Source organism: Squalius cephalus (genome assembly GCF_949319135.1).
Source record: "Squalius cephalus genome assembly, chromosome: 5".
NCBI classification, from domain to species: Eukaryota; Metazoa; Chordata; class Actinopteri; order Cypriniformes; family Leuciscidae; genus Squalius; species Squalius cephalus.
This window is the reverse complement of record NC_137126.1, coordinates 27792309-27805986: the sequence shown is the minus strand read 5'-3', so window position 1 is coordinate 27805986 and position 13678 is coordinate 27792309. Positions and strand designations below refer to the sequence as shown.

The 13678-nt window shown below is 37.9% G+C and overlaps 1 protein-coding gene across 2 annotated transcripts; it reads left to right on the top strand.

Annotated features, from left to right (window-relative positions):
- The first annotated feature begins 2270 nt into the window (after positions 1–2270).
- On the top strand, positions 2271–11464 carry cdc42ep2 (CDC42 effector protein (Rho GTPase binding) 2). 2 transcript variants are annotated; one of them, XM_079871349.1, is made up of 2 exons: positions 2271–2419; positions 7470–11464. In XM_079871349.1, exon 2 carries the CDS (start codon positions 7798–7800, stop codon positions 8542–8544), a length of 747 nt encoding a protein of 248 aa, XP_079727475.1. In that variant the 5' UTR covers positions 2271–2419; positions 7470–7797; the 3' UTR covers positions 8545–11464. The 2 variants fall into 2 exon arrangements, with proteins under 2 accessions (XP_079727475.1, XP_079727474.1); XM_079871348.1 differs by having other exon boundaries at positions 2295–2649.
- The last annotated feature ends 2214 nt before the right edge of the window (positions 11465–13678 follow it).

The window sequence follows — 13678 nt, the reverse complement described above, 5'->3', positions numbered from 1 at the left end:
CTGAAGTAATGAGTTTAAAGGGAGCAGAGAGAGTGGTTGTTCTGTTGGCAAAAGTCAGTGACTTCAATTTGATGCGAGCAGCAACTGGCAACCAGTGCAGTTTTGTGAGGAGAGGAGAGACGTGTGCTCTCTTCGGCTCGTTAAAGACCCCTCTAGCTGTGACGTTCTGGATCAGTTGCAGAGGTTTGATAGTGCAAGCTGGAAGACCAGCCAGGAGAGCATTACAATAGTCCAGTCTGGACTACTTATCTTTTGTCGCTACAATCTGCATGACGTAAACTTCCTTTGGACATCCTGTCATTGTCACTGCATGATGAACTTTGGGGCACAAGCTGTAGGAACATCACAACTTCTTATTGCTAAAGACAAGACAATTATTATCAGCTATTAAAAGGATACAATATGCACAGTATTAACAGCACAAAATAAAGGTTCTTTTTTGGCATCTATGGTTCCATGAAGAACTGTCAACATTTTTCATTACACAAAAGTTTTCTTTGGAAAAGAGGTCTTTAGATTATTAAAATGTTCTTCACACTAAGAAAAAAAAGTGTTCTTTTAAGATCTGTTTACTGAAAGGTTCTTTGGGGAACCCATGGTTCTTCTATGGCAATGATGTGAAAACACTGTTTTGGAACCTTTAATTTTAAGAGTGTTGGAAACAACAAGGCTAAGATCCTCAAGGCACTGCAGTCAGGCCAGCCTCCACTTTGAAAAACGTGGTTATTATAGCCTCCATGTTTTTTTGCGTTACGTGCATATCAAAGCAGTGATATAGTCACTAATATAATTGTAAAGTCATTGTTGAAATCTGGAAGCCATTAAAAGAATAGCCTACATTTATTTACTAAAATCTTTATATTTTCATTCATTAAAAAGTGTTATACCATAGTCTATCTGAATACTCTATTCTGATTGGCTGGAAGGTGTGCAATAAAACAGTTTAATGCACATGTAGTTCCAAGTTTTATTAATGCGCTATTTTCATTGAAGTGCACATTCACATACGTCACTCGAACACAAACATTCAGCAGCATAGAAACTTATCAACGCTACCCCACGACTTCTAGCAATACAATAGCTTCTCTGCTGAATCGCTACATTATTTTTCTCTGCAACAAAAGGGTTACATTGCTATTTTGAGGTAATTAAACTCACAGCTTCATTGTTAATAGAGAGAGATACTCTGAAATGACACAGGTACGAATCTCTCTCTCTCTTGATAATTCATTCATTCAAATAAATGTAATCTTACTGCACTAGTTTATCTCTGTGTCTGATTCAAAGCGGTCAGTTTTACCCTTCCGGTCAATAACAGCTTTAAGTTGTCACTGCTGGCAAATGACCATGGTATAAGCTGGATAATCCACGGCTAGCTGTGCATTAAACGATTTTACGATTGCACTTATTTTTTCAACAATGTAATACAATAGGCCTATAGTTACAGTTATTTACCTTATAATTAAATGATTCATTTTCTCTATATTCATTAAAATACATTATATCAGTATCAGAGCATGGCAGTCATAGTCATTCAAGTCTTATTATAATTGGTAAAACCTGAAATCCAAAGAAAGGAAACATTGATATTGTTTATTTTCTTTACACAAAACAATATCACTCAATACACAACGCCTGTTAAATACCACTACACATTTGCTGGTGGTGGTAATGCCGTAAATCAAATGAAGTCCTACCTGTCGCATAATTTCCTATAGCCTTCTCTTAAAAAAACAACTATTTATCATGGTAAAAATCTTTAGTGTAAAACATGTTGAAGATCAGCGAACAGGCTGTCGATTCAATAAATAGGTCCTATAAGCTATTTCCTCACAAAAGCTGTTTATTCAGCTTAGTGGCCTCTCCTCCATTGATATCCATTAAAAAACAACAACAACAAAAACGGCCACATTGTCTCCTTCCCTGTGTTAGGCTTTTTTTATTTTTGTATTTTTTGTCTAAAGGTAGCAGGCTTTCCTTCCAGTGGTTTTGACCGTATCATGACTTTAAATTCAAATTCATTTCCTGAACTTGAACTGATTCGAAATATATATTTTTTTATTCAAGAAAATCATATACAAGTGTAATGTGAATTAGGAAAGGTGAGTAGGCTACTGGCTATAAGAGATTAGAGGTTTAGAGAGTGAGACATTTACGTTTGTTTTGATATGGTTTAGAGGAGGGTGTGAGAACAAATTGAGTCACCGCAACGTGTGCTGCTGACAGCGGCGCGCGTGCGCGTGCGTGATGCGCTACAGACTCCCTCTGCTGTCCTGCTGGAATCTTCAGCAAACACGGAAGAAGCGGGACAACGCAGCGGTAAATGCCAAGTAATGGTCTGGATAACACAATTGTAGATAACAGCGATCCAGATCCACAGAGTCCAGTCCTGTGCGCTGAGCTTCAGCAGTGATGTGAGGTGGGCTTACAGCGCTCTATAGCGCGGCTCTATTTCTACCGGATCAGCAAATACTCTCTGTATGCGGTATCAAGTGTGGGGGTTATTTTTGTACTTCTGTCAGTTCTGCTGGTTTTCGCGCTGGGAGAAGTATATGTGACCGAGCAGAATTGGTATTGATTAATTTTGACCTGAAAGACCTGCGCATAGATGCGTTTTGGAAAGGACTTGATCACACGGGAGTCTCAATGGTAGGCAAACTATAGTATTTGCATGTGGAGTTAAAATCGCAAGCCTATTGAACACAAAATGTGAAGTAATCGTATGGGAGCGTTTTCATGCAGAAGTTACGCAGAGTTGCCTGTTTCTTTTAAGTACAAACTATAGTTTTAGAACATAAATCATAGATTTATATTCTCTCGAGCATACAGGAAAATGCCTATTGTGTCCGCCAGTGATGAATATAATGTGGATGGCCAGGGGAGCGCGGGGTGGTGCGCGCACACTGCCATGATGACATTGGGCTGCTGCCATGTGATATACGGAGTTCAATTTTTCTGTTACCTGACTCTGCTTCAATAACAAAAATATCGTGTATTTTTGGAAAAAGTTGCATATCGATTAAATGTGATCTGTAAAGGAGCGTATAATGACTTTAAAACGCGCCCGGAGTAAATTGTATCGTTTTGGAGCGTGAGTGCGCGCGCACATAACAGCTTTGAACAGAGGTAATGACAGGCAGACCACTGCCTCCACAACAGAGCTGCCTTTTTAAAATTACATTACAGCAAACAGAATTACGTTTTTAATTCATTTTAACAAGTGGAATTAAAATGAATTTAAATTCCTATTGTTGCAAGTATAATTTTGAACTAAAAAAGTTCAAGACAAGCTTTGAATGTTTCTATGACATGTTTGAAAATTTCAGAAAGTTTTGAAGTGTCTTTAAGTTTGAGGATTAATAGGCTTTACAATTAGATGGGAAGATAGGAACATAAAGCATAATTTTGTTTGGAATTTGGAATTGTACATTTATTTATTTATTTATAAAAAAATGTTAATGTTTGTTTATTTTGTGAATCATTTGGGTTTTAGTTATTAGGCCTACACATTTTTCTGTGAGGAAAGGCTAAGGAAACGTACCTCGGTAAGGGAAAGGTACTGTAAAAGAAGTGTAACTGTGATCACATGTGCCTTGTAAGCTAATGGCCGCGACGTTACTGAATCCCTTTCAAAGTTTTATAGTGTTTGAGGATCCCATAGAAGTAAATGTGTGGTTCCAGAAAATGAATCACACTTGCAAGTTAACTTATAAAACAGCTCTTTTTGGATATCAGATTCCAATTATAGATCATTCCAAAATGAATGTCATTCCACATGTGTTTGACAATTAGCAGACAAGCAGTCTATTTATTATGTGACAAGCTGTTTCCACACAAGAGCAGTGTATTCAGTGTTTACTCCTCCATTGACCTCCATTCAAACAGAACAGCTTCTGCATTACACATTTTTATAGTCTTGAAGGGCCCCTGGGAACTCTGTTCACATTGTCAGATAGTCTTCTGGTTTATTCTCGATTTTGGGTTGTTACGTTCCAATTCATACTGATGTATGTCTAATAATATTTTGGACAGAATATTGAGTATGTGGTTGTCCTGAAAATGTTTTACCTAGTCATTTTCTGTTATAAATGCAAATTCTATAGGTATACCTCACCGCCATTAACTGCAATTGGTTTGATTAATGTTTTGAATAACTGAGCCAGATTCTAGCCAAAGAAAAAAGGCCCATTGTTCAGATTTTTAGACCAAGGTTGATTTAAGTAACTTATTGTGTTTCTGTTTGATAATGAAAATGTGTGAGATATGGGCCGTTTTTCAAAGATCTTGACGTTGATGTTTTGATAGTTTATAGTCACTGACAATAACTCTCTCTGTTAAAAAAAATCCAAAAGCTGTTGTGTTTTTGTGTCAGTGTGTTCTCTCCATTGTCTAACAAACAGAGCGGTCTGTTGAAGGGCTTGCCTGAGCAAAGTGCCTCATTTATGCTTTTTAGCAACATTGTTCACTTCTGCTCTGAAACTAATAAATAACCTCAGGCCTTCAGAGGAGTGGCATAGTTCATTTTCACATTGTAAAATGTCTTTTTAACATGACTTTAATTGAGTAAAATTATGGCATGCATTATATTCTCCGGACTCAGAGTTCCACTGTTTTTTTTAATATCTATGATTGGACTGTTGTAAACACAGAGATATCGGAATATCATAAAAGAAAAACCATTCGCACTTCCTGACACTTCTCTGCGAGTCTGAACAGGACTCGCCTGATTACTTCTCTGGAAACTTCAGTTAGGCTATTCAGTTGTGGTTTGATTAGAGCCTTTCTGAGATCCAACATTGTTATTCAAAGAGCAGTCTTGCTTATGTTGACCCACTTTCGCTTAATGCAGTATTCACTCTGTTATATTATAAAGGTGATGCTGATTTGTAGTTTAACATTAATTTCACTTTTTTACCTCATATGCAAATAAATCACTTGTAAATGATCTCACCTAAAAAGTTACTTGGTGCTTTTAATGAAACAAAATGTGCAGGTTGCAATGTAGGCTAATTTAATGAACCACTCAATTGGTTGGTTTGGTCAGGGCTAGAACTGATGTGCTAATTGCTCTCTGACTCCCATGGTTCATTATCTTGTGAGTGCACGTTTACCATGCACACTCAACATTCATGTGCTTCCATTTGTGTCTTTCATGTGCATATAAAATAACTTGAACAATGAAAAGCTGATGCTAACTTTTACTGTTTGAAAAAAAAAAAAAAATTTTCTAAATAAATCAAGTCACATGGTACCTCATGAGATAGCATTTTGTCTTTATACCTTCCGTGAATATTTTTAGATGTTAGGTGGCATAATGCATTATTGAAATTACTTATGTTCCCCCTGTGGAGATAATTCACCCAAATATGAGAATTCTGTCATTACTTGGGCTACTCACTCGTGTCTTTCCAAACCTGTGACTTTCTTTCTCCTATAGAACACAAAAGATATTTTGAAGAACATTTGGAATCAATAAACATTGGTTACCATTGGCTCACATTGTATGTAAAAAACAAAAAAACTAACTAAACACTGGGACTGAGAACCAAGATTTTGTATAAAAATAGTGACTTATTACCATTTTAAAACATTACTTGTCTAATAGAATTTTTAAAAGCTTTACAATTCACATGATTAAACTGGAATAGCCACATGTTTGAATGACCCACATACAGCACTAGTTGATTAAATCTGTTAGGCAAGACACATAACACTCAATTGACACATCTAGGATCAGTATTATGTGAGGGAAATGATCTGTAAACACACAACATTTCAGAGCCTCTCTGACTTTAGCTGGGTCACTTATGCAACAGCGAGGTGGCTTTTCCCACACTTGAGATGGAAACACTGGCCTTTGTTTTTGCTCGGAGTGTGTGCCAGTTGAGCTAACCTTGATAAAAGTCAAGGTTGAAGGAAATGCACACACACACACACACCAGGATATAGTTAACTGATTCAACTGCAGAAGTATGATTTAATGCTAAAGGTATGCGTTACGAGTCATGCTCTCTAGAGCGTTTGACGTATTGACACACACATACAGGTCTTACGGTCTGTTAAACCTTTCAGCACACAATGAAACACACTAACACATGCACTCAAAAGCGGTTCCCATTATACCGCTGCTGTACCTTTATAAGTTTTGACAGCTGAGTCCACTATCACCAGACACATGGAGATATGATATAGGCCTATTAGACCAATGTGTGCAAGTCAAACATGCCAAGACTAACAACAAACTCTAATTATTTGCTCTGACTCTTTTCCACATTATAGTTTGTTTATCATCTCTCACTTCTTATTAAATTTTGTAAAAATCTCACTTTTAACTTTGACCTAAAGAACTTGTGTTATATAAGATGTGCCGCTCACTTTGAATTTGGATGGGTTTCATCTTTTTGTAATTTGATATATTTGTTTTGTTGTTGTTTTTTACTTTGAAGTAAGTCTCAGTTCAGTTGTTAATAAAAACAAGCAAACAAAAAGATCAGATTTTTAAATGTCTTTGAAAGAAGTATCTTATGTTTACCAAAGCTGCATTTATTTGATCAAAAATGCAGTAAAATCACTATTATAAAACGGATAGTTCCAGTCCTTGATTCTGATTGGTTGAGCCGCGTTCGAATCCGTTGTAAATTACTCAACAAACATACACCTGTGACCGCATTACTGCATGTGTTGCTTAGCAACCTCTTTGGAACTACATTGCTTGGCGGAGGAATAAATGTGTTTTAACGTTATATTTTTTGTTGCTGGTGTTTATTTTATGATTAAAATAAATATTAAAATGAATGTTTTTTTATGGAGTAACCGTTACTCCGCTCCACGTCGTGCCTAACAACGCCCCTTAGCTGTTCTAAATCCACTAAAACATAAAACATGGCTTCGCAGGGCTTATTGCTTAAATATTTAGAAATATGATTACAATTTAGAATAACTGTTTTCTGTTTTAAAGTCCCCATGTAGTCAATAATTCGCCATCTCAGAGTCAGACATGCCTTCGTAAAATCAGAATTCTTAGAAACTCATAGAGACAACTTAAAACATCAATGGAGAAAGGCATATAGTTCATCATAACATCGTAATATGCATCATATACATAATTCACCTGCTATATTGCTAAATGTTATCGCGGGATAACTGGAGACTCCCCTGCTTCACATAGTAATGATGATATGCTAAAGCCCGTCTTTGGTTTACTGCCGTTTTAAAGAGAAAATACTCTTTAAATGGTGTTGACTTATGAATTTGCACATGATTGTTTAAAGCATATTAAAAACACCACATAGACATAAACAACATTAAAAACTTGATTTTCACCACAGGGAGACTTATGTAGATTTCAAAATGTCATTTATTCTTGTGAAGGGAAAGTCTATGATTAAATCAATGCTACTTTGTGTTCAGTTAGTATGTACTACAGTAAATGTGCTAAACACTCTTTCTCTTTCTCTCCAAAACTGCAGGCAGACTGGACTGGCAGTGTCTATACGGATGTCAGAATTGTTGTCCCGATTCTGTCTTTCTCCATGTGGCCTGCCGATGTGGATTCTGGGCTTTATATATGAAGAGACACTCTGAACCACTGAAGAATTTTTCATGAGAAAGAATCAAAAAAGCATCCTGACTGTCCAGTTGGATTGAATTTGAATGCTAAGTGCATTGTGATTATTTTTTTTAATTTTTTTTCTACTTCTTCTTCAGTCCGTTTATTCTCTTCACCTTTGCTCTTGTCCATTCACCCTGCTGCAAGGTCTGTCTCTCTGTTGTGCTGGAGGACGCTCTGGGTCAGACATGTCGACCAAGGCTCCCATATACCTTAAGCGACGAAGCCGTAAAGGAAAGAAGGAAAAGCTGCGTGACCTTCTTTCATCCGACATGATCAGTCCTCCGCTGGGAGACTTCAGACACACCATCCACATTGGAAGTGGAGGGGGTGCCGACGATCTTTTCGGTGACCTGTCTTTCCTACAAGGTAAATTTCACCTGTTACCGGGGCAGCAAAGTCATCAAGGGTCCTTCCAACTAAGTCGCACAGCAAGTGTAAGCAGTCACCCGCCAGCCAGCGAGAGCTCGCCTCTGCTGAAAAATGCCCTGTCGCTGCCTATCATTGGAGGGGTGCAGGCGCTCACACTTCCGGCTGTGACTTCAGCAGCAACGGTGACTGCTGAGATCCCAACAGCCCTGATAACAAACCAATCGCCCCCTACATCTCCGTCTCTCGCTCCACCTCCCAAACCTCCCAGACTGCACCTGGAAGAGAGGAACTTGTCACGGCATACATCGCTTCCTGCATCTCCAAACCGCTGTCCACTTAATTTGCACACGTTTGGGCAGAGTCCAGAGGAAGATGAGAAATTTGTGAAGGATGGGGATGGGGGAGAAAGGTCGTATTTGTCCAACGCCGGCTCTATGCTTTCCCTCCATCTGGACTTGGGGCCATCCATCCTAGAGGATGTGCTTCAGATCATGGACAATGAGAGAACAGGGACGTTCAGTGGGCGACTTACACCCAGTGGACGACAAGAGATATATACCTGAAAGTGAACAAAGAGATGTGAGTCAAAGCTTGATGATACATAAATGAGCTAAGCACATTTTTCTTAATGCATCAAAACATTTTTTCCATCTGAGAGAACTCATTTACCTGCTGTACAATGGCATTTCCTGGAGACTTTGTCCTTTTTTTGCTCATTATGCATTTCATCTTTGGAAAAGACCTTTGGAAACTACGGGATTGTTTCATCATTGGATTTCTCTGTTGTTCAAATGGATTGTTTTAATTAATCTCTGTTATTTTTGGACTACAAGCAATGCAACAATTCTGGCTTTAAATCTACTCTTAGATACATTTTGAAACATTTGATCTGAAAGCATTTTAGCAAGCACATCTCAAACTACCTGCATTGAGTGTACATTATGTATTATTACAGAGCAACATCCTACATGCCTCCTGGATTCACTGCAGGAAAAGAAAAACTGACATTTCCCTCTTTCAGAGCAGCGATGACATCATCTCCCCCCTCTGTGTTGTTGCAATTTGTGTAATCGGGTAAAAATGCGCAGCTCCTCCCTAATGATTTGGACACGCACACGCGCCAGGAGGCCTGTGCGTCTACACCCTGGGATTTTAACGTTCTCTCTTTTTTTTTTTTTTTGGGAGTAGTCTTCATTGTTCAGAAACAGAAACCTAAAGGCTGGCTTTTCACTGAGCAGGAATTAGGAATGCTTTCCTTTCATAAAATACTCATTTTTTTCTGTGTTTGGTTGTTGTTGAGGTGTCTGCGATCCCTCAGGCATTGACAGATGATCGTTTTTCATGCAGCAGTAGTTTTTCCTTTCTCCGATTGAGCATGAGCGATGGGGCCAAAAGAAGGGCTTGTGTTACCTTGGTATCCCCCATGTAACCCACCCCACAGGGGTTGAAAATGCTTTGCTTTCCGTTCACAGATTTAGACTGTAGTATTATTTTCTTGTCAGATTATGAATTAAAATAAATAATTTTACTTTTTTTTTTTTACTTACCTTGCAAAAAGTGCATCAAACTGTCAACGAGGTGGGCTTAAAAGAACAAATAATAACAGAAACAGTCATATTGCAATCAGCATTTTTGTGATGCTACCTTTGCACTGTAACAGCACTAAGAAAACCTACTGCATTCATTTAAACTCATCAGTTCTCATATTTAAAGGTACACTATGTAACTTTTGATGCTCTAGCGGTCAATAAACAAAACTGCATGTGTCTTGAGGCGTCCAGAGCTACTTCTCTGTTCATGTATATGTCTGCAGCTGTTGTCGCCCCGCTCAGTTTGAAATAGTCCAAATATAAACACTTATTGTAGGCGTACCGTACCATACTCGCTCATTATATACATTTTGAACAAAAAAGTTACATAGTGTACCTTTAAAATGTACAAAATCCAAATAAGTATATATATTTTTTTCTTGTATGAAAAGTTTTGTTCTAAGTAGCCATTGTTTCTGACACCGTGTCTATACCGGACCGCTGGAAGCTGTCCACAGTGGACGCAACAAAGCGACCGTTGCAAATCCATTTGTCCTTTGTAGCAGAAGTAGTGCGAGCACTTGGAGTACGTCAGAAATATTAAAGGGCAGCAATTTTCTGTTGGAAATTTGTTGTCTCGTCACACTGTATCCAGTGTCATTAGCATCACTGATTATAATGGGTTCTACTTGCTTTTGTCGCATCGTGCCACTCGTGTCTGATGTAGACACGGTGTCATATTTAGTGGTTCTTTCTTTAGGATTCTTGGTTCTTTTTTTTCATTACTAGTGAATTGTCTTACAATTTTATCCTTACATTGTGAATTCCATTTCTAAAGCTGAATCTATTTACAAAGTCATAGTTCCATGCACTTAACTTTGTTGACATACATCTGATCTAAAGACCAATTAAATCCACAAACAGATTAAATCCTATGGTGTACCTTTCTAATTTCAGTATTTATTTTTGTAAGCTTAAAGACTAATTTCATTACATTTATTATCATCATACTGAACAGGGACCCGAATGTTAGACATAGAATTATTGATCAAAACTCTTTAGTATTTATTCTGTATTTACAGTACTAAAACTTACCACTACATTAACCAGACATTTGTGAATTAAGCAGTTGTCATAGCCACTTTACTAAAAAAGGATTTGAAAGAGACAATATGAAAATATCTTCACATCATTTTTATTGATTACATCAATGTGTGTTAGTTTAAGACCACATGTATAACTCATATATGCAGTTGTATTTAATTAAGACAGACGATCTTATGATTTTGCTTCACTGAAGCACAATTACAACGAGAAAAACAAAAAAACAATTGAGTAAAAGTACAATAGAATTTTAAAGGTCAGACCATTTAACAAGCAATTGTGTAAATATAGATGGGTAGATGTAAATTTAAATGATGTATTGCTAAAAACCACACGTGCCTTAATAAATATCTCCAAAATACTTTTCTACTCCACCACAGCAAAATACTGTGATGTTGACTAATATTGATGCTATTTTTAGTTCATGAAAAATATACACTTGAATTATTACTCGGATTTTGACGATTAAACTCAAAAATTGCATAAATATATGACATTCCTGACAAAGACATTTTACCATAAAAATGCATCATGTTTTTAGTCTGAAGGGGAAACGGCTGCATATGTTATCTCTATGCTGTAGCGTAACGTTTCTGCCTTTCAGTAAAAGTGAATCATTAATAACATTTTCTACACATCTTAACCGTGCATCATATGCCTCTAACACCTGTTCAGATTTGCACCAGAGGACATTTTTGCACGTCTTATTGGGCTTTGTCAGATACTATACTGTGGATGTTAAGTGGATCTTTGCTGCTGCTGCTGCTGCTGCTGTACACACTACAATAGACTTACAGGATAAGATATAGAGACAGAAACATAATGGTGAATAAATGCTGATTCAAGTCTGGCTGTGTTTGTTTTTTTCTTCTCCATAGGTATAAGCACAAAGGCAGTCAAACAATGGATGCTTTATGTGGATTATATGTGTAAATATATGGATTTGTACTGACTTACCCTGCCCTATTTTATTGCAACAGAACTCTTTAGCTAAGACTAGAATTTATTATGGGTGAAAGAATGAGCAGAATTGCAGGTCAGAGCATGAACAACTCTGGTATTGCTGCACTACCTGTGAGACACTTTTTTCATCGCAAGTCTTAGCATGCATGCCTCTATTACTTGAATCTGTTTTGAATACAAGCAATGTCTTGAATTTGCAATTTTGAGCCTATTGTGTGGCTGAGAGCCAGCCTTGTGGTTTTGTGTGTGTGTTCAAGGCACTTTAAGAGTTTGAGAGTGTGTGTCTGTGTACTCTGTTTATTTGCAGTAGCTCCTCTATTTTCTGCACAGGCCCTGGGAATCCTTCCAACTGGCTTTATTAACACAGAGCAGCCCGAGTCCCTGACCTTACGATCACAATACCATGGGAACACCAGCTAGAAAGAGGGGAGCATTTGGAGAGAGTAGGAAGGGAGTATAAGGAAAAGGGTTGAGGGAAGGTGAACAAGGGCCAGGATGAAGGAAAAGAGGAAGTGAAGAATTGCAGAAGAGCAGATATATTTGGTATCAGAAAGGAGACCATAGATCACAATCCATGATTCATTAATTTGACAAAACACATTGTTGCACTTTCATACACATTACATTAAAGAAAAAAAGGGTGAGGCTCCTACAATCAACTCAGAGGAAACATAACCAGCGGATCTGCATTCTGATTGTTATAAATCTATAGGAACTAATGTTTCACAGCACAGTATTGGGCCACGCTTGGCAGGCTGAAGCTGAATGAACCTAGAACTAGAAAGCTATACAGGCAGTTGAGTTTTTATCAGGGTTGGAGGTTAACTCTGCAGGATGGTAGCCCTCCAGGACACAGTTGCCCATCCCACAAATTCTGCCTATTTTAGCTCTGTTCCTCCTTCAGTTTTAAGGCGTTTACACACCTGGCTCGTTTGGAGCATTTGTTTCGGAACCTGGTGCGTTTTCTCCCTTAGTTCAGTTCATTTAGGCGTATGAACACGGCAATCGCGCTCGGATCCGCAGATAGCCTGAACGAGGTGGCCTCGGCCCTAATGAAAATGAACTCTGTTAAACTCTGGCAGTTCATTTGAGGTGAGAAAGCAATTTGACCCAACGGACCAACAAACCAAGCAGTATCAAAATTCACAACGGTAAATGTGTTGTATAAAAATCAGCAAAAATCAGGCATATATATATATATATGATATTTAGTGAAATATTAAATGATTAGAGTTCAGTTATCTCAAAAAGTAATTTTGCAGGTAATGTAGGGGACATAGGCTTGTGCACATTTGTGAACGACCGTATTAAAAGATTCCACAAATACAAAAGTGCATATTCATGGACATTCTTATGGCAGAACAATACTGCAAAAGACTCGTGATTTGTTGTGCATGAAGTTACAGTTACAGATAAAGCATTTATGGATTGTGAGCAAAGACACTAATGACAATAACGTATGATCATTTGTAGAGCGTGCACGTGTGTGAATCTCTTGCGTGCATTTGTGGGAGGTTTCACCCCATAGTTTCCAATGTACAGGGTGTGTATGTGCATCTTTTTGTGATCTCTCTAACCTAGGAGGGAATTACAGCCCTTATATCAAGGGCTTGCTCTAATGTGTTCCTTTCTCTGTCCTCACTCCCAGACTAACAGAATGTAACAGATAATAACCACCCAGGCAGCTTCTGCAAACACGCACACGCATAAAAAAAACATTTCCATGGAATATTCTGAAAGTGCTCTGAGGAAGGGAGGATACTGAAAAGTATTCACCATGTGCCCTGTTACTTCAGTGCAGCCTTTGTGAACGTGTTAAAGGCTTTGCTCTGTGTGTGGCTACTATTCACAACCTGTCAGTTGTTATTGAGCAAGACGAATAAAGGAGGGAAAGCAAAGGAAAAAGAAGAGAACATAAGAAGAGGTTTGGAGAGGCGGAATGAAAGATGTTTGTTGTATGATATGGCCTATATACCTAAAACTGTTATTTTTTTTACCCAGATTTCTGGGTTCTGCCTGTTTGTTGGGTTATTTTCAAAGTGTTGGGTAGTTTTGTGTAACCCACTGCTGGATTACACGTTTCACTGATGGTAGAAATGAT